A 21243-nucleotide genomic window follows, 5' to 3' on the forward strand; every position below is an offset into this window, starting at 1 on the left:
GCGGCAGGGGCGATGCGGGCACCGCCGGAGCCCCTCGGGCCGGGCAGACCCCAGCGGCCGCCCCTTCCCGGGGATCCCCGCGGGCGTCCCCGGCGACGCCCCCCGCCCGGCGGAATCCAGGTCCGGATTTTTGCAGGCGCCGCCGCACCGCAGCCCCTCACGCCGCCGCCGCCGGGCAGCCCCTGCGGCCGCGCCGCCCGCCCATGGCCGCCGAGCCCCGCGGCCGCGCTGCGACCTGCCCGCCCGGCGCCGCGGGGGCCGCGTAGGCTGCGAGCCGCGGGGGCCGCGCCGGGTGCCCGGCCGCCGCCATGGGCCCGGCGGGGGCGGGCGAGCGCTGAGGGGCGGTGCGGGCGGGGGGGGGCGCTGCGGCCCGGCCCGGCGGGGGCGGGCACGGCCGCGGGGGGGGGTTTCCCGCCCGCCCGCCGCGGCGGCCGCGGGCTGAGGGCGCGCAGGGCCGGCGGCGAGCCCCGGGCGTGGAGGGCGGGGAGGCGGCCGCTGCCCCCCCCGTGCACACACACGCGCACACGCGCAGCCGGGAGGCGCTCGGCGGCACCGGGCGGACGGGGAACCGCCGCCGCCCGCCTCGCCTGCCTGCCGCCAACCCCCCGCCTCGGGGGCGGCTGCCCCCGGCGGAGCCTCCATCTGCAGCCCGGCGGCGGGAGCGGGAACATGGCGGACCTGGAGGCGGTGCTGGCCGATGTCAGCTACCTGATGGCGATGGAGAAGAGCAAGAGCACCCCGGCAGCCAGGGCCAGCAAGAAGATCACCCTGCCCGAGCCCAGGTACCGTCCGCTCCGGCGCCGGGAGCCTCGGCCCGGCGGCCTCCCGCTCGCTGCCCCCCCCGCGCCGGCACGGCGGTGCCGAACATAACGGTCTGGCGGTGGCGGGGCCTCCCGCCGTGCCCGGCACCCGCGGCCTCCGGCGGGGCGGGGAGCAGCGCCCGGAGCCCTTCATGGGGTCGGGTCGGGTGCGTTTATTGCAAACAACTTCTGCAGGCGGGTCTCGGTAGGTAACGGTGCGGAGAAGCCTGCTTCTCCCGGCAAAAAAAAACCCAAACCCCACGGTTCGAGTGTTCATTTGGTGCTGTACTCGGTGCTTCATTCAGTGGGTGAGAAATTCTTTAAGTGGTGAGCTGAACAAAATGGCAAAACCGAACTGAATCGCTCTGTTTTATTCTGCAGAGCTATTTTGTTGGTGATGCTTCGTGAGGTTTGACAACAGAGCAGGGAGATGCGGGCAGGGAGGACAGACTCCCAAAGAGGTTTTTTGGCTCTTAGCAGGCAGCTCACGAGCAGAGGTGATGTAGAGCAAGGAACCCGTGCGGGTCTCAGTGGCCGTGGGCCCCCACGGGTGTCACTGGGTGAGCAGACAAGTGCCTTGACGTGGCTGAGGTCGTTTTCTTGCGGTTTGGTGTAAAAGCAGATTTTCTCCTGAACGACAGTCCCTGCTTATGCATGTGTTATAAAATTACCTGAGCATCGCCTGCTTATTACCAAAATTACAAGTAAGCTTTCCCTTTCGTTCATGGCTCTGCAGATGTGTGTTTAAAATGAAGATTTAGCCACCAACCAGAATATCGCAACAGGAAAAATAGAATCCAGAATTTACTGCAAAATGTGTAGGCAGTTTGCAGGCGTACTGGTGGCCTAGCTGAGCTGTCTGCTGGGAGCGAGACATCACTGGAGCCTTCTTCTTACTCGTTCTCTCGTTTTTCTGCCTCTCTGCTTGAATTCTGGGTAGCGCAGCGAGGCTGCGGAGCAGGCGAGGGCCTGGGGTGCCCAGTGCATGTTCATCCCCGTTGCAGAGGCAGTGAAACCTCAGATGAAGAAGTTTGACAGTTGGTTTTGATGTCCAGTTGAGGATGGCTGGTTGGACTGATGAAGGTGCCTGTTTTTCTCCTGATATTGAACCTATGCTGTTCACCTGGTGTGCAGCGTGCTTTCGGGCTGCTGGTGGCTTTGCATTTACCAGTGCTTTCATTCTGTTTGTTACTGTCCCTGTGCAGTTGTGCTCCTGGTTTGTGACAGCGACATTACCCCTCTGGGGATGCCCGGGGAGACCTGCGTCCTTTCAGCGCCATGAGAAATACCAGTGCGGTGGGTGCTGGTGGGGAGGCTGGAAAGCTGCCGCCGGGGCCGACATCCTCGGCACGAGGTCTGACGGGCTGGCCGTGTGCTGTTCTCCTCCAGCATTTGCGTTTTTGTTGGTGTTTGGTAGTTTCCCTCAGCTGGGAGAGGTGGTTCACCCATGCTCGGCAGGGTGGGATACAGCAGCCAGGTGCAGGAGCTGGAAGAAAGGTGAAGGATTAGGCTCGCTCCTAGACCTGCCCATGGAAGGACCTGTTTGCAGATACATGAAATACTAGAGGAAAAAGACTGTTTGCCATCCCCCCAGGACTGTCTTGCTGTGAAGAAGGTGAGAAGCTTGAAGCGAGGCAGAGGTTTGCAGCTGTGAATGGGGGATGTGAGACAGCTCAGCAGATGAATGAGAGGAAGCGTGGACATAAATGAGAACAGAGACTTACCTAAGGCCGGGACCACAAACGGCTCTAGATTGCTTGAAATGACTGAACTTCTCAGCTTCTAACTGAAACCAGGGATTTCTTCATACAGTAGGAAATTGTGACCGTTATGCTGGTGTCAGATGTCTTCGTGCTGGTTTCTGGTTGGGTTTTTTTGATCCCTCTCATTAAAACAGACATGGTGTGTTGGGTATGCTTAAATATTCTGTATCGCTGGCAAAGTGATTCATTTAAAATTATATAAATCAGCTGGTTAAATGCAGGTTGATATAGTAACAGTGAAAAATGCAACACATAAAGTCCTCCCTTATAGGGGTTTGTTTTAATTTGTGTGTGTGTGTGAGAGAGCAGCTCCTCGGAGAAGCATGAGCACAGCTCTAGAGCTACGCTGGGCTCCTGGCTGTCACTGGGACAGACAGCGGGAAGGTCACTGGAATATCACATCCACGCTGGAAAATAAGCGTCTCTGCCTTGTTGCAGCGTTCTCCTCCCAGGAATGCGTTCGGTGTCGGTTTATCTCCGCGGGCAACCGCTGCCCAGGACGGCATCCTGCGCTGCTGACGTTACCTCCCCAAGAAATATTACCAAGGTTTTCCCCCCCCCCGTCCTGCTTTTTGCAGTTTGTCATTTTGCTGAAGCCCGGTACACCTGTCGGCATCGTTTTATCTTTCTCAGATAAGACTTGACGCTAAATGAAGTAATGGAGTTACTGTAATGCAAATTTGAGGGGGCTTCCTGTTTACAAGGAAATAGCTGTAGAGCAGGCAGAAGAAATTCCAAGGCTGCAGGCCAAGGCTTAGCAGCAAATAAACTACGAGGGTGAAGAGTTTATTGGCCATGGGGCTGATTGTTGCTGAGTTTACATGAAGCATCCTCAGACTGTTTTTGTACCAAACCCATTAAATATCACAGCTTGGGAAGAAAGACGATAGAAAGCCCTAATGAGACAAGAGTGCCTAAGGAAGAGGCTGAGTGTGTTTTTGTTGTGTTGTTTTTTTTTTTTTTTAAACACCAAAACAAAACAACCCTTTTTCCATCCCCTGTCATCTGCTTTTCCTTCCCTTCTGCGTTTCCTCCTTTCGTTCCGAAGAGCCTTGCCAAGAGTGGGGAAAGCTGTGCTCTTTTCTAGTTTTATGTTGTTTCTTAAAAGCCTGTTTTGTGGGTAGATTCACTTTGGGGGACAGAAGGGCTGTCAAATGCAGAATGACCTGCAGAAACAGGACTTAAAATGGAAAATAAGGCATACGTATTGAAATATGAGCAAATTATGAAACCTTAATCTTTTTCTGCATGATCACTGTCAAATATTTTAAGTTTGGGGGGAAAGGAATAAATGAATTGCACTCTTAATTTTTTTAGGCTATTCAGCAGGCTTCTGAAGTTTTTAACTTTTCCATGTAAGTTTTAGATTTCCCTTGTTTTGGTCAAAGGAAGTGGAAGAGCGCTGTGTAACAGCTCTTTTTATCTGCCAGCAGCTTCCTCTGGTTTGAGTCAAGGATTTGCATAACGTGAAGTTGAGGAAATACGGTCCAGGCAGTGAGAGGAGTGGGGTGGCTGAGGGTGCAGGGATGTTAACATTAAAGCTTCTTCACTGTAAACATCGTGTAAGCTCAGGGAGCTTTGGTGTACGGATACCAAGGGCATGGTAACAAAACACAGCGTGCCGCTGCCCAGGCTTCTCTTGCTGTGCTTATTGGTGTTTCTCATCTCATCTTTCCTTTTCTAACCTGCTTATTTCAGTAATTACCTCCCTTTTGAGTTAATTCATATTTTTCTCACAGCCTTTTTCTTTGGTCTTCTACCTTCCTCAGAATCCTAACCCTATGGGGAGAAAAAAGGTGCATTGCAGTCACTTTTATTGTAAAAATAACACTTTTAACATAACATTTTTCCTCAGTTATTATCCCACATTCACTTTACTTTTAGATGTGAGGACTTGCACTGGTACCCCAGCCACCACTCGCCAGGGCACTTTAGTCTGTGGTGTGCTCTTTGCTTCCTTACCTACTATTCAAAGTGTTAATAACTTGTGTAAAACCCTAATTGAGGTTCACTGGATGCACAGAGGTTACTTTTTCTTTTCTGGTTCCATCCTGAGCTGTTTGTGATTTTCTTTCTTCCCGTTGCAGGAATGAATATTGGTGAAAGCCAAGTGATGTCTCTGCTAGGAGTTCAGCATCATTACCCACTCCTCTATGGCTTTTGCTTTGTCAGTTTTATTCGCTTGGCGTTACTGTTCTCTTTCTCTGAATTTCCGTTATTTCTTTGATGTGTCCTTCAGTGTGTTCTTTTAGCTCTTGAAGCTTCTGTAACATCTCTAAGTCACAGGCCACAGCTCCCCTGTGTCTCTGCTGTCAGCCTCGGTTACTTTGATGCTATTTTCTCTGGCTTTGTTTAACGCCTTCTTGTTGTGTTTATCCATTTAGAGTGCTGTCTCTTTAGAAATTCCTGACAATTGTTTGTGTAATTTTCCTATTTGTTGTTATTACGCTCACCTCATCCCTTTGCATATTTCCAGGTGTTTCTTTGTTGCTTCAAGCATAACCTTCAGTTTTGGGTTTCTGCAGGTGACACTTAATTCACAGAACGTCTCTTGCTCAGTGTCACAGTCATCCCTCATTAAAACACGTTCTGTTGCAAAGCTGATGAAGTTTGGCTGAGATTGATCTGCCAGCGCTTACTGTGTTGATGCAGCATTTGTTGCGATCCCTGATGGTGTTTCCTGCCTGGCTTTCTCCAGCCTTTTGCATTTGCTTGTCCCGAATGACAAATGTGGGACCTTGGAGGCCTTTTCGTGGTGTTGGTCCATGGCACAGCAGAGCAGGGTCTGCCACGGTCTTGTCAGCGATGGTAACACCAAAACACCAGGTTGTTCAGGAATGCAGTGGCTCCAGGAAGCCTTGTGCTGCGTCACACTTCTTCCTCACTGAGTGCAAATGGGAGAAGCCTTCCAAAGTACTCATTTGTGTTTAGTTTTGTTTCTCTTTTCCAGAAAAAAAAAGATGTAGGCCCAGAGTTTTCAAAGGCTTGTGCATTTACTGGGGTTTGCACAGAAATGGTGCCAATGAATGCAGAATTAAATGGGAGATGACATGGAGGATTAAGGATCTGCTGGTTAGTTCAGATGAATTTGTGTCACAGTACTTTAGCTGTGTAAGGTGGTGGTACTTTATTGAAGCTTGTTCCATCTGCTTGTAGCAATAATGACTGTAAATTATTCTGGGAGAACTTCTTAAGCTTGGCTGTCTAAAATTGCAAAACGATTGAGGTTTTTGTTTGACATTTACAATTTTTTTTAGTGTCAGGCAAGATTGTTTCTCGGTATTTTTATACCATTTCCAGTGCTTACTAAAAATTGGATTGAAAAATTTGAAGTAAGAAATTCAAACCAGCATGCAGGACACTCAAGCTGTTTGAAATGGTTTCATTGACATGTAATTTGTGAAACTACAGGAGGAAAAAGGGTTCTAGATGAAATGGTTTTATAACTGATTTATTATTTTGCAGCTATACTGTATCACACTGTTTGAGTTGAAGGTTTAAGCACAGAATCAAGGAAGCAAAGCTTGGTGAGAGCTGCAGAGGGCTGAATACGTGGTGTACACCAGACAGGTATTCTGAGGACCAGGACTGGTGCTGTAGGTGCACCTGAAGTGATGTCGGAGCAAACACCATGGATTTGCGCTTCCCAAGGTCAGCGTGTCCCCGTTAAATGGAGCATCTCATAGTTCACTGGGCGCTGTCTCCAAGCAGGTTGTAAACTACTGGAATGGACACATTTTGTGTTACTGTGCTTCCTAAAGCATTGCCACCCAGCCAGTGCAAACTCTGATTTCTGAGATGGTGAGTGTCTTCTCATTCCAGTTAGTCCTGCTCAGGGTGAGCAGAGATGACAGAGTAGTTAAAAACTCGCTTTTGTTTAGGAATTCAACCCCCTGACTCTGCTGTCAGTAGAAGAGAAGGTAGTAAAAAGGTGGCTTTCTCAAAATAGTTTAGTGTATGTACAGAAAGCTAGGGCTCCTGGCAGCGTGTACTCTTGTCTCCAGTTATCTGTGTACTGCAGGACTTCATTAGCAGGAAAATGGGTGCTCCAGGAGTGGAGATGGGCTGTCACAGGGCAGGAGGACTCCTGCTTGCTGTGGGTGCTTCTCCCCACCCTGGCTGGGTGTTCTCTCCCTTGAGAATTCAGGTTGTTATTTGTTGTAACTGTGGTGTCCAGTAGCTTAAATTAAAGACAGGCTCGTACAGAAGCGCGTGGGAAGATGAGAGTCCTGCTGCAAAGCTCTTGCAGCCTTAATAGATGAGAAATGAAGGTCTGGAAGGTGGGACTGGATTACAGGAGAAGCCAATGAGGAAATAAATGTTGTGTGTTTGTTCACATGTGGGATGTTTGGCAGCTGCAGGGGTTGAAGTCAGATTTTCTGAGGTTCAGCTGAGGTCCTGGACCGTCCCAGCCCCTGAGCACACAGCACCTGGAGCGTTGCTGGGCGCAGGAACAGGATCGGGCCTTAAGGGAGATGTTCCAATTAGCTCTCCCATGGGGATGCTATAAGGCTGAAGCTTACGTTTTGAAACATAGACCTTCCCTTGGGCGTCATTACCTTAATTAAGAAAGAAGGTAAATGAGGATGATCTGGGAAGAGCTCAGTGTGCAGGCTTCTGTGACTGTGCTAACAACAGAGAGAGGTTTCTATAGGTGTTTTTTGGGAAAGCACCCATAATGTGATGCTGCATTGTAGGTGTAATGGATCCTGGTGCTGGGACCGGCCTGGGGCATCGACTGGGGAGCTCAGGGGCACAGGGAGCTCCCCTGGCCTTTCTGCAGGCAGATTTCTCTTTCCAGTAAGGTTAATAAACCTCTTAGCTATTACTCCTTTTGTAGGTATGACAGCTTTTCAGTGCCTGGACCTTCCCGTGTGAAGTGTTTTCAGTGAAACGCTGGAGCTATAAAATTGGGAAATGAACGTACGCAGCTCTCAGTTTGTGTTCTGGTGAAATCATGTGGAATGGCCTGGTTTAATCTTCTTACCAATAATAGATTATTTTTTTGGGGGTAATTAATAAAATTAGAAAAAAACCCATCAGAAGCCGTCAGGTCCAGGTGCATAAACTGAATAGCATAATTTAATTGAACTAAATTGACATAAATCAGCAGTTTATAGCTTTAGAAAATACACCTGTTTTCCACAGAAAGACCTTCAAACTATGCTTGCTGTTTTCCCTCAAAAAATCATTCCAATACTGAACAAACACCTATATAAATATACGTTGCATAAGTAAAAATTTCTGAGAATGTTAGGAGAAACCTCTTCCACATAGAAACCCCCGGTCCCCTTCCAGTGTGCCAGGAATGTGTCCTCTCGGCATGTGCTGTGTCCCGATGGGAAAGGGACCGGATCTGGCAGGGCTGTGCGGACCAAAGCTGTCGTTAAACGCCGACAGCGATGCCGTCCGGGCGCTGCAGCGTGTTTGCCATCCCAGACAAGCACCAGCTGCGTTTCCACCCCCCGCACGTCACCGCAGCCCGGGGGACGCAGCCGAGACAGACGTCGCAGGGGCTCCATATGGAGCTGGGAACGGACGGGTGCTCATCACCCGCGATAAATAACTACCTCTGCTTAAGGTGCAGAGGAGAGAAGAGCTCCCAGTAGCTTCTGCATCCTCCCCAAAACTTAAAAAGCACTGGGCAACCCAGGAAAATAGACAATGCTACAAACCTTAGAGGAAGACACCCCTGTTCAAGAGCTGGGTGCGGATCGGAGGCCCCACAGGACAGCTCTGCCGACGCTGCTATTCCTGTTACTACATTTCTGTCTGAATTTCAGGAGGAAAGGCGAGCTCTGTGAAGTACGAGCCTTCGTTAAGCTGAACTTTAAATGGAAAGAAGACAAAATGTGGGTAGGAGGTTCTTGAGGCCGTGTCTGGTGAGACCAGCCTGGCTGTGCCGCGAGGAACCGCCTGGAAAGGGGTATTTTTTGGTGGCTGTGATTTGCTGGGGACATTCTAGCCCTTGGGGGTGCAAGGAGAGCCCGAGGGGGTGTCACCAAGGTGACTGTCACCGAGGGGGTGTGACTGTCCTTTCCCAGCCTCCTCATCACTTGCTGTTTTTCCGAAGCCCCCAACCTGGCTTCCCTGTGTCTTCCCCATCGCGTTCTGTTCATTTTCCCATTTAAACGGTTCTGTGTCTCTGTGCATCAGTCCTCTGATTTATTTAGTCATTATATTTTCTTACCCTGGATTTTTCCAGTCTTTTTTCCAAATTATTCTAATGATTATGGTTACTTCATTCACACCCCCCTTACTTCTGGGACTTTAAAGGAACTGCCAGGTTAAAATGCACAATGAGAAGAGTTTGGAGAAGATGTGATTCTTCGGCCAAATATTTCTGAACAGTTTTCACTTTTGGTCAATCTTGCATTGCTAAACCTTTTAAATGCACTTTTATAAAGGAAAAAAAGTGCGAGCTGTGATGGCTGTGTGCCATTCTGTGATTGCTTGGAGCTGGACTTGTTGACCCTGTCGTGCTTTCAGTTCAAAGGCCTTTGGGGCAGGAACTTTGGTCCAATTTTAGCAACTTTTTGATGGATTTGGATAGCGCAAATAAACATGGAAGTCTCTGTAAAATTGCATCCTGAGACTATAAATGAATAAATCGCAGTTGAATGTAGTGTGTTTCAGTTATTGTTGGCTCTTCCAATGTTTATGCTTGCATGCTACTTTTAAAGAGAGTTCTAAACATTTTATAGATATGGAAAGATTAAAAAAAACGATGGGCACATCTTTAGTAATTTTGTATTTTTTTAAGACAGTCATGTTGACAAATCACTTAATTGCAGTAGGAGGAAGGAGATGTGATTTTTGCTCCAGTTTCTCTTTCTTGTATTTTCTCAGTAGCCCCTTTCTGATGGAATGGCAAGTCCTTGATGTTACAGTTCAGTGCAATTATTCCTGAAAGATTCATATACTTAGAAGCTTTTATATGAGTTTCAGATTTCCTCAATGATAATGCAAATGATCCTCAAGGACCATGCGGATAGTGCGTGTTTGAAACTGTAGCTACATGGCTCTTGCTTCTGACTCCCTTGTTGTGAACTTTGGCCATTAATATAATTTGCGTAAGTGAAGCTGCTTCATCATCTGGATGAGATACTGAGGGGGGCGGGAAAGCGCTGCTGAGCTCTAATCCCTTCCATGGCAAACAGGGGGATTGGGCGGAACATGCCGTTAATCATCCTTGACAAATATAAGAGCATTAGTTCGCTGCAGAGAAACAACTTGACAGTGGGCTTAGCGTCAACTTTGGAGCACAGAGGCAGAAATTGGGGTCGGAACGGGTGAAGTTGGGGTAGAAAAAGGCAGAGCCCAGTTGTCCCGTGGGATGGTGCTGCGGGGTGGGTCTGCAAACAAGGCGGGTTTCCTCATTGCTGCTTCATTTGTCAGCTGATAAGACAATGAATGGAAAGAGCATGTGCGCTAATTAATGTAGTACCCGTGATCACTTCTATTTCTCTGTTAAATAATGAAGCCAGCTGGATATTGCTTTGCTGTCAGGGGTATTCTAGCGATATTGGAGGATGCTCAAAAGTAAAAGAATATAAGGAACATGGGTTTTTTTCCATGTTATTTCATTGTCCGAAAATGTGTTTTTCACTGTCTTCTAATGATTTGTTTCATCTTCAAATACAGAATTTTACAAGTAATAGACAAATACATCAGATTAGATGGTCTAATGGTCTTTTCTGTCTTAATATGCTGGGAATTTACTTTGCCCCATTAGTTGCTCAAACAAAAGCTGTAATGTGTAAAACAACCTTTTACAGCATCTGAGAACAAATTTGTTTAGAGAAGTGTTAACTTCTGCTGAACTTTGAACTGGGTACAAGCCTGAGAGGAAGCAAAACGAAATGGATTGAATGTTCTCTAACATGTTAACTATTTTTTTACCTCTGTTCATATAGGAGGGAAGCGAGTTCTTTTGTACCAATGGCATGAAGTGCCTGTCCTGTGCTCTCACCCAGAGCGGAGCGTTCAGCTGAGCCGGTGCTGGGATCCAGGGGCTCTTTGCAGTTTACGATCTGGTCTAAGGGGAGTTTTCTGTTGGTTGGAGACGTGCTTCATGCCAGTGATGAGCATATTGCAAGGAAATAATAGCACCGTTAGTAATCGCTCGCACAGATTTACTCTTCGTGTTGAGATGTTTCATTCCTTCTCTCTGTCCTGTTATGCGACCCGTTTGCTTTACTGCTCTGCAAAACCTCAGTGAAAATACTTTTAAGGAGAAACTGTATTATTAATGACACGGTGGTGGTGGTGTGCTTCAGACTTTGAGAAATTCTTCTCGTTTGAAATCGGCTCTAAGCGGGCTCAGTTTTGTTCTGGCTGTGGGAGGCTCAGATCTTTGGCTTTACGAGAGTTCCCTGCCTGCGGCTGTGCAGAGCAAGAAGGCAAAGAGGAAAATAGAGATGAAAGCTGATGGGGTGAGGGAATGCGATAAATATGGTGTGGAAAGCAAGGTGAGAACAGGAGAGATTTGAAAAAGGGAAATCAGAGTCCTAGCAACAAGGAAGAGGAGAAAGCAGCCGGAATAAATGGAGGGTGACTGTCCGGCCTGGAGATGGATGTTTGAAGTGTGGGAAGCGGGAACATGGTCAGCACAGTCCAAAAGGGCCACAGTCAGGGGCAGGGCGATTCAGTTACCCAATATCCAGCATTTTCTTGACATTATTATTAGCATCGGAGTAGTTTTTGGAGGTGCCAGGAGCCATCGGGAGTTAGTGTGCTGGGGACAGGGTGTGCACATGGCAGAGAGATGGGACCTACCCTGACAACAAAGGGGAGCAAATAAAGAAACACAGCTTTGTTTCACAGACCGAGGATCTGAGGCCGGTTGTGTTTATGACTTGCCCAGAATGACACAAGAAATGTTGGTAGAGTTACATACTGAACTCGGCTCTCCTCAGGCCAGGCTCTGCAAAGCTGCCATTTCATTCTTGTTTTGTTTTTCTGCTCTCTTTTTTCAGTTTCAGCTTATAGGTGAATATATTAGTGAGTGTAACTGTGTATTCTTAATGCAGATATGGTTCTTCAATGCTTGCAATAAGGCCAGATTTTTTTTTTCAAGCTGTGCGTATGTCCCTCTGTACAATAGATGATATCCCTCAAATCAGAACTCTGCTGGATTTATAGGGAAAAATAATGTACTTTTATGATAAATAATTAAATGCTCCTTTAAGATACAGTAGTAAGAAGGCCAGTAGTAAGTAGCATCTTGATCTGGTTCCAACATTAAGAGTATGTGTACGTATACAAACCATCACATCTTTCTTTACCCTTTCCGTTTCCTAGGTGCAAGATGCTTTCAAAAGAACTCTTGCATAATGTAGTATTAATACAACAAACCTACAGGGACAAAATCCATGCATCTTAGAAATTAATAGCCAAACTTTTAGGAAATGTCAAAATGAATGCTGTTTATTTTATTATTGTCTGTAACTTCTAGTTTCTGCTTAAACCAACAAAGAGGTATCCAGAGTCCAAATTGCATTTATCACGAAATATTGAGCCTGACTTTTGATTTCCCCTAAACATACTTGTCCTGTTATTTCGGTTGACTTGTGTTAAGTGGACAGAAAAGTGAGCATTTCTGAAATTTTTGTTGTTTGCTATTTTCTTCCTCTCTGAAATAAAAAAAATACAGACAAAAGGTTTTTCTACAGTACAGTCGGATACGCTTTTGTTTCTGAAGTCTCCCTGGATTTAATTTTTAGCCAGCTTTTGTTTCTGCTTATTTCGAGTGTTGCTATTAAGGTAGATCATGCTGTGAACCGAGATGAACTTATGCAAAGAGTCCACTTCTCGCATTAGCGCGTTGTTTGCGCTGAAAGCATATTTGGATATGGAAAGCTTTTCAGAAATGGCTACTTTTCTGTGAAATGCAGCTTTTAATCCCAGATAGTTTACGTGTAGGGCAGCTAATGATTCAATATACAGAAGCAGAGGGGTAATCTTCCTGTTTGTGGAATGTGCTAGGCTCCATTTTAAAGCTGCCCATCCTTCTGAAGGATATATGGACTCTGCTTCACTTCTTTTGAACTCGGGAAAATTTCCACCTTTAAGTTCTGTGTGAGAATTAGAAGGTTGTCATAATCCACTCCATGTAATTTATTCTTATTTATTCATATAGATAATGAGAAATGATTTTAAAGGAGTGAAAATCTTTGTTCAGAAGCTGGAATGCAGCGTGGACTCCCCGTAGCCTGTGATCATCTTACAAATTTGTTCAGATCCTGTAGCTGCAAAAACATTTTGTTCCTTTGACATGTTATCCATCAGACCAGAAGCACTAGATGTCAAGGGAGAGGAGGAGAAGCGCTGGAGAGATTTGTCCGTTACACAATCGCAGTGTTTTCCTGGACACTTCAGTCATACGTTAAATTTTTCATTGTCTTCTCCCGTTGTCTAGACTCTGATCTGTTTATGTAATTTCTTGCAGTGCACTTGTTAGAGCAGAGGAAAGCTTTCTTGATGTCATTATTATTAAAAAGGCTTATGATGTTACTAATGGTCTAGCAGTTGGTGGGAATGAGACGTGGCCGGCGAGTGCTCCAAGGGCTGATGGGCTTGGGTAGACCAGGCGGCCGAGGAGGGGGGAAGTCCATGGTCTTGATGCAGACCACATCCATTTGTACATGGTCCTCCTGCAGGCCTGGAGAGACATGGGGAAGGTCTGGCTGGGGGAAGAGGGATGTGGAGGGAAGGAGCCCATGGACAGGCAGAGCTGCAGGGATCTCCCAAACCCTCTGGGGGTGACGGTCCCGCCAACCCGACCCGCAACCCCGTACTGCCAGGGAACCTGGAGGTGTTTTGCCATCCACATGCTGACATTTTGTGGATTTAAGAGAAAAGTTAAGTTTTACCCTCGCCATTTTTAAACATGTAAAGCTAGGATGTATATTTTTTTAAAGTCTACCCATAGAACAGGCGACCAAATTTTGTAATTCTGTCAATGATATGATAAATTTTATTTTACTACCTTGCTTCTCCCAAGTACAGAACATGATCTCTATTTACTGCTTCCTCCTCATTTGACATCGGTATTTATGTTGTTAAAATACACAGAAAGTAGACCTAGTTTTTGACAAACAAATAAAAAGACTAGCAAGTTCATCACTGAATAATTCATAGTCTGAAACCTGATAAATGACGTTTAGCCCTCCCAATTCTTGTTTAACTTGATGTGGTGATGAGCTTCCAGAGTTCTCACTTTGGATCACAGTGTTCATAGGTGTGTGTTCCATGTGGGACATTGAGAAATTAGAAACTATTAATAGAATGATTTGCTAGATTGGGGTTTGGGGCCTTTGAGTTAATTTCTTGGCATTTGTTATAGATGTTTTATTATAGTCCCTCAGACTTGGTGCCTCAGACCCTCATTTGGGTGGGAGTGCGGATACTTTCCTCCGTCAAAGCAGGTGGAAGAGATATTTGCTCATATTTGTGAGGTTTTTCGGCAGCTCTGGTCATGGGCTCCTGGGGAGTTCTGCAGTTTTTGGGGTTCTGCTGAGAACAGGGGTGCAGGACTCAGAACTGCACACATAACTGTTCATGGAGAGGCTTTAGAAAAAAAATAGATGAGAAATAACCACAGAAATCTAGTTTTTCTTCTCCGGAAAATGTTATAACTTCCATGAGGACTGACCTGTTCAGTCTTTCCTGACATTAAGTAGTTCAGAGTCCACGTGTTACAAGGATTAGGTGCTCGGTCTTCTGCAGAAACGTGAGTGATATTTAACAGTCTTGTGTAGGGGATGAGTACTTTGTACAGGGTATTTGTGTTTATTTTTATTTAAAAAAAAATAATACATATGTAAATACCAATTTTAAAACTGGAAACATACAAAGTCTGGTGGAGCTTTGAGTTAATACTATGACAATATAGTTCTACCACACAGTACTGCTGGGCTGCATTGATTTTAAAATTTATGTGCTTGTATTGTTGCCCATATGAAATTTTTATAGGCATTATATTAAAATGAATATTGAGGTTACTTGACAAATAAAGGAAATCTTTGTTAATGTGGTTTAAATGAGTGATTGTGACATTACAAATTAGGCAAAGTAGATGTTAAGTGCTCTGCAGCCAAGCCAGAGGCCTAATGGAGCTTCTGTTGGCTCATTGTTGGAATGATAGATGGCAATTGTGGTGTTAACGGCCTGATGTAGCTTTGATTGACTTGCACACTTATTTTCCATGGTGCAAGCTCAAACCGGGTGTGAGAACGCAGAAGTGAAGGATGGTGAGGGTGTCCCCTGGGAAGTGTGGTGACCCCACGCCAGCCCAGGCCTCTGTGGGGCAGGGCCTCTGGGCCTCTGCCTGCAGCCTCCTTGCTATGTTTTTGAGGAAAAACACCCGATGTTTGGTGTTCCAGCTCCCGGTGGCAGCCCTGTACCCTTCCATTCAACCTGTAATATCTAACTGGGACCAAACCCCCCTGGGAAAACCCAGGGAAAGACTGGGAGCCTTTAAACTGTCCTTTAAACTGTGCTGCTCTTGTTTCTCTAGTGGCATACTATGAAGGGAAATATGTGCAGTCACCAATGTATTTTATTTTTTTTCCCCAATTTATGCTCAGTTGCATTATTTTCAAACCTTATTATAACAGATAAGTACAGATTATTGAAGAGGAATTCAAACAGCATCACACTATGGTGTAGGCTATTGATATGTTAAACTTGAAGTGTAAAAGTTACATCTCCTGCACTGAATGGGCACTGATATTACTAATACTCTATACTGGATAATGTTGATATTTCCAGTGGGGAAAAGTGATACTTATTGTATACCTCAAACTCAAAGAACCTTTGAAAAAACAACACCTTAAAAACCCCCACAATACTGAGACTGCAAGGCTGATTTCAGGCTATGTAAGGTGGTGGCTGGGAAGGTATTCGCAGGTGACAACTGAATTTTCATGAAAGAATTTGCAGTGTGAATTCTTGTGAATTCAGCAATCTCTGTGTGTCTGTAATGTGGCTCCGGGCCCGGTGGCCTTGGTGGCCAAGGTCCTCTGGTCCTCAGATATGGCAGCAGACTGCCCGTGGTGCTGGGTGGTGATGCAGTGGAATCTCATCTCACAGGAGCCTTTACATTAATGTTTCATTTTAGTGACCCTTTCTCCAAAGTATGTTAAAGGTCTGGTTGAAAAGAAGTAGTTTCAAGTAACTGTTGTTGTTTTTGTTGTGTTTTTTTCCCTCCAGTATCCGCAGTGTTATGCAGAAATACCTTGAGGAAAGGGGTGAATTAACCTTCGACAAGATCTTTCATCAGAAAATTGGTAAGTCGTATTTCAATGTTACTCGTGTAAAGATTTTTAAGATTGTCTTGCCTGCCAGTTCTCTGTAACAACTGCTGAAAAATCAGTGTTGTGGATGATCTGAAGAACACTGAAATATGGACGGGACTTGATAAAACAAAGGTCTTCAGTAAAATAAAATGTCATGAAAGGGAAGAAGACAAAGCAAGACAATCTATCAACTTCATGTTCTGGAAAACTACTGGAAAAATAATTAAATTATTTGGAAGCATCGAGGAGAAAATCGTATTACTCGGTATGGCCTTGTCAACAATATGATGTGTCACATCAGTTAAACAACTTTTTTTTCTCTGCAAGGGTAATAAGCCTTTTTGATAAAGGGACCAGCAGTAGAAGAGATACTGTATGTGTTGTCCTGACGGTCTGACATCGTGTTCTTGCGGGCGGCACAGGGAGGTATGGCCTGGGTGAAATTGCTGTGTGCAGGGGGTGAGACCCTTGGGAAAATTGGCTTGCAGCACAGATATTGGAGCTGCTATGTGAATGAGGGCAGGTGTGTGCAAAACAATGTCAGGAATCAGCCCCTCTGCAGCGTTTTAGTTCCCAGTGGCAACGCTGGGATGGAGAAGCTCTGTATTCTGCTTGTGAGCCAAGAGAGGCTGTGATTAGTTAATTTTCCAGGGGCTTAACATGTGAATTTAAGAAAACCCAACACCTGGATGTGAATAAAACTATTTTAGTAGTAGGATGGGTAGTAAAGCAGGAGATTGGATTTCACCAGGGGCTTGTGAAATCTTTATCCAGTAGATTTGAGGAGTGGGTTGAGGTTCGTGTGCTTCATACACAGCTTTGTACAAAGAGGGTTGTGGAAATCCCAGTCCAAAGTGTCTGTTCATAGAAGTCTCGCGGTGCTTTCCTTCGTGTTAGCGAATTGTGGCCTATATCTTTGCACATAAAAACTGTGACTTTTCTGGCCAAAACCATCATACTCTAAATGCATAGATACCATGTTTGCTTGTGCTGACATATTTAAGTATGTGCTTCAGTTTAGATGTCTGTGCTGAGTCATTAATATTGTGCTATAGCGTGGCGGTTGCAAAACAAGCGGAATTTTGAGCAACCAAACACAGAACACGGGCTGACCTTAACTCTTTGATTCTGTTTGGGAGCAAGGAAATGAAGAAGTTCTTGGGTTTTTTTTTCTTCTCCTTTTTAAAAAAAAGAAGTCAAGCAGAACAGCTTATATGTAATGGATATTTCTATTTATGTAATTTAATACTTTTCATTAATAATTGGTTCCGAAGAACTGTTGCAGTTATCTTCATAAGTTTTAGCGACTATAGTCAAGTAACTTGGAAGGATTTTATCTTTCTTTTTTCGCCATGTTGGTAGCCATGGAACCTGGAATTTTAGAGCCCAGAGTCTGAGGAGCAGATGAGTTTCTCCCTCGATCTCGAGGTGCATCTCTCGAGATGTGTTGTTCATAGATGTGCAGAGTCTTTTCCTCTCCCCTGGGTACAGTCACAGGAGCACTTGCCCTCTGGTACCTGGAAATGCAGAGCTGTGCTGTGACCCCTTTGCTGGAGTTTCGCTTTCTTCTGAAGCTGCTTTCTTCTGAAAAAGGCTTCAGAATGGAAGAAAAAGAAAAAAAAAAAAGAAAAGGTTAGAGATAAACATGAGTGTTTTTAACAGGAGACTTTGCATTGCATTGGAAAATATTACATTTCCTTACTGTGGTTGTTCATTTAAATTTTATTGAGTTTTCTAGCTTGTTCTTTGTCGTTAAATTAGTTCTGTTTCCAAACATTACCATAATTGCTTGTGGTATAGTACCTTCAATTTTAGGCAAGCATTATGCAAAAAGCTGTGAAAATGTGGTGAGATAATTAAAAGTCTAATCACCTTTTTACTCTTGTTATCTCTGTGTATGGCAGGGACATGGAGAGGCCGCGGCTGAGGCTGGACCTGCTCAGGGGACTTTAGATCTGCCTGAGTCCAAAGAGTCTCTGATCAGGAGCTGCAGTTCTCCTGGTTCATCTCCTCTCTGTGCTGTTTTCTCAGTTAGAGCCATCCAGTATGCAGTCCTTTCTCCCTGTGTACTAATCATAAAACTCCTATCAAGCTACAGTTTTTCCATGGGCAAGCAATTTAGATGAGGACTGTTAAGCTTTTTTTTCTTTCCAGACCACAATTCTCTCTTACAGCTCCAGGTCATTTTTTTTTCAGCATCCTTCTTTCAGATGTAAAAACCAGGGCTTTGCTCAGTGGTGTGATATAAGGCTTTCTGATGTCCTATATGGAGTCATTCTCTTCAGATGTTTTCCTGTACGTATGTCTAATTATGGTGCTGATCTTATCAGCTGCAAGTCTTTATCCTTAGTGAACCCTGAAATCCCTCTAGGCTGGGTGCTTTCCAGGTCCCCCTGTAAAAGATTGGCCCGAATTCCCTGCCCCAGTTGTGCAGGGGATTGAACGGGCAACTTGGGTTTGGAAACCAAAACCTTTGCTGTGCCCTTTCAGATCAGAGTAAGAGCAGGAACCTCGAGCAGCGAGGCAGCACCGCTCTGGGGATGGAGATGGCCAGGAGGCTTCGCAAGATTTGCACAAACAAATGTCTGTCCTCTATTTACATCTTTTGCTTTATGAAGGCTTCTTCCCCTCTTGAAGACGGCAGGACTGTTTGCAGGAGCGATGCTCCAGAATGATCTTAACTCTCTAAGAAATTGCCTAATGAGTCAGAGGACGTGAAGATAATCGAGCTGCCCAGAAAAACGCTCTGGCAGCGCTTTGGCAGCCGGCTGTTCCCGCAGAAGCTGCTTCCTCCACAGCAGAAGCTTCATGGGGAAGTACAGCCTGTCTCAGGGCCGAGTGCGTAACCACCTTTAGCTAGTTTTCTTTTTACCACATCCTGTTTGCTTCAACACCAGATTATGTGTTTGCTTTAGAAAAAAAAAAGACATTTTTCTGGTCTCAAATATGTATTATTTACATGTGGAATCCACTCTGGTTCCCGGCAGCGTTAGGATTGCTCACGGAGCCCTTGTCCCGCTCCCTCGCGCTGGGGGTGGGCGCGCTGGGGAAAACGCTGATTTTTGAGCGGTTTTGGAAGGAGATGTAACATGCTGAGCGGATCGGGGTCTGCTGCAGCGAGCGTCAGTGCCGAGCGTTAAAGGGAGCAAATTAGGTCATAGTGTTACTTTAGAACAGGCTTATCGTGGGCATTAAAGTTAAATGCTTTGGAGCAAACTCGTTGCCCGTTATAGTTCAGTGACTTAGGTCTGACACTGGGCTTTCTGCCAAATTGCATCTATCTGGTAGACAGTGAATGAAGTTGGCTTGGAAGTTCTGGGATGTGGCTGTAAAGTGTCCCACAACTTCAGTGCCTGGCTTAGGTCCAGCCTTGGGTTCTCTGGTGACTGCTTGGAAGCTGGTGGGACATGGCAGTTTGTCTGCATCCTTCTCAGTTTCTCATCTCTTACAACGAGGCGTTGGGTTTGGGTCTTTGGGAAAGGTGAGAACAGAACATATTTTAGCTATTTCAGCAGCTGGTCGTGCCAAAATATAAGCTCTTCACCTTGCCCAGTGAGTAACCTGCATTTTTTTCCCTCTGAAGTTGGGTCTAATTTCTGTTTCATTTTCTTGAAAAATAACACTTGTAAGAAGAGCCAATTAAAAAACCTTGTAGTTGACGTAACAAGTTACAAACTTCATTTTTTTCCTATTTACCATCCACTTATGTATAGTGAGGAATGATCTTTCTGGGGTGATTCATTAACTGTCTTTTATATCCTCTTAAATCAGCAGGCTCCCAGTTGGAGGTCTTCCCAGCCGGGGTGAGCGTTTTGCCATCTGTATCAGTGCTTCTTCCTACACACGCATGTCTTGTGAGGGGCTCTCGCATCTTCTCTGCTCCTTCATGCTGCTAAGTATAACTGGCATGTATTCCGGTAGCTTTCGAGCTGAGTTTCTAGAGCAGATGAGCGTTTGGTCTGGTTTACAGCTCCTGCAGAGACAACCTGCGACCGTGGGGAGGGACGTTTCTGCTGCTCCTGACCGCCCTGGCTGCTGTTTCCTCTGGCTTTGTCAGTTAACAACTTTCTGTTGAAAAAACAATCAAAAAAACAACTAACAAACTAGGGTGAGAACAGCTAAAGGAGTTGTTTTGTTTTGTTTTATTTTAGGGCAATGAATCATGCTTTCTGTTGCTTGTTTCTGTAGTTATGGACACATCATACTTCGTTATTTCAGAATTTTGATGCTAATCGTTAGATGGATCTTGACTTAAAGTCTGTTGAGAAAACATTCTTGCTCTTCCTCTTTCTGTTGCCGGTGTGGTAGCACAGCGCACTGCGCTCCCCGAGACACCTAAAAATAACAGACTGGGAAAAGTACCTCCCCAGGGCATTATTTAAGCTATTGTTTAATTTAAGCATAAGATCTGTGTGCTGTTGGCATTCTGAACTAATTAAATAGTCTTCTGAGGAAATAACAATGAAAGCAATAAAACTTGGTTGGGAGTAAAGAAAAGCACTTGTGTTTTTGGCAAGTAGATGAGCAGGGGATGACAAAACGAGGCGCGGATCTTGCTTGCAGTCGCTCGCGATGGGTCTGGAGGGACGGGTGAGCAGGGAGAGCGGTGCCAGCAGCTTGTCCCTGTCCCTACGGGGGTGGCTCGAGGTCCTCCGTCCTTCCAGAGGAGCAGGAAGGGCTGTGCAAAGACCTGCGCAGAAGCGTCTTTAAAAACTGAGAGTATTTTTAGAGGCCAAGCCAGCCAGGGGCATCCGTTAGCTACTGATCTAAGAGCTGAATGACTGAAAGCCTTGAACTTCTGGTCTGAGAGTGTTCATGAGACTTGTAGTGCTGTGATAATTTTACTCTGTTCTGGTATATTGATGTGAAATAATGAGCAGCCATACGGTAGTTACTTTTATGGTGGGTTTTCTATAAGAGCAAAAGGCAAGTTGGTTGTTCAAGTGGGTTTATTCTGAGGTTCCTTTTCTGACCTGGGGAAGAGAGTCACCAGGCAGAAGTAGTCAACATCAAAATTAGGAAGTAACTATATGAACAAAAAATTATATTTAAAATTCTGTTCGAAGATTGATCATCTTTCTTGTGTTACTCTGTATTTTCAGTTAAGTTTAGCCTAAACCCTGGAGTGTGGGTAGTGTGCAGGAGGCCTTCATGAGTCTGGTGAACCTGCGCTCTCCTTGCACGGTTCGTCTGATCAGTTAAAAACAGCACAAAACCCAAACCACAAGTAGGTGTCGGAGACTGTGTGATTGTAAACCGAAACAGAAAGGATTAATGTAAGACATTTCACAGCCGAGCTGTTCCTTTACAGCAATTCTCTGCTTGGGTCAGACTGGGGTGTGGACAGCGAGAGAAAATCTGCACTCTGAGCCTTCCTGC

The 21243-nt window shown here is 45.6% G+C and overlaps 1 protein-coding gene across 2 annotated transcripts in view; it reads left to right on the forward strand.

The window, feature by feature from the left end:
- The first annotated feature begins 507 nt into the window (after positions 1-507).
- The window catches only part of GRK3 (G protein-coupled receptor kinase 3), a 60633-nt gene continuing 39897 nt past the window's right edge, over positions 508-21243 (forward strand). Inside the window, exons 1-2 of one of the 2 annotated variants that reach the window (XM_065851870.2) lie at positions 508-782; positions 15779-15855. In XM_065851870.2, coding sequence (XP_065707942.1) covers positions 670-782; positions 15779-15855 — 190 coding nt within the window. In that variant the 5' untranslated portion in view covers positions 508-669. The remainder of the gene's footprint in view (positions 783-15778; positions 15856-21243) is intronic. The other variant, XM_065851871.2, reaches the window with a different exon arrangement.

Source organism: Patagioenas fasciata, chromosome 17, assembly GCF_037038585.1.
Source record: "Patagioenas fasciata isolate bPatFas1 chromosome 17, bPatFas1.hap1, whole genome shotgun sequence".
Classification (NCBI taxonomy): domain Eukaryota; kingdom Metazoa; phylum Chordata; class Aves; order Columbiformes; family Columbidae; genus Patagioenas; species Patagioenas fasciata.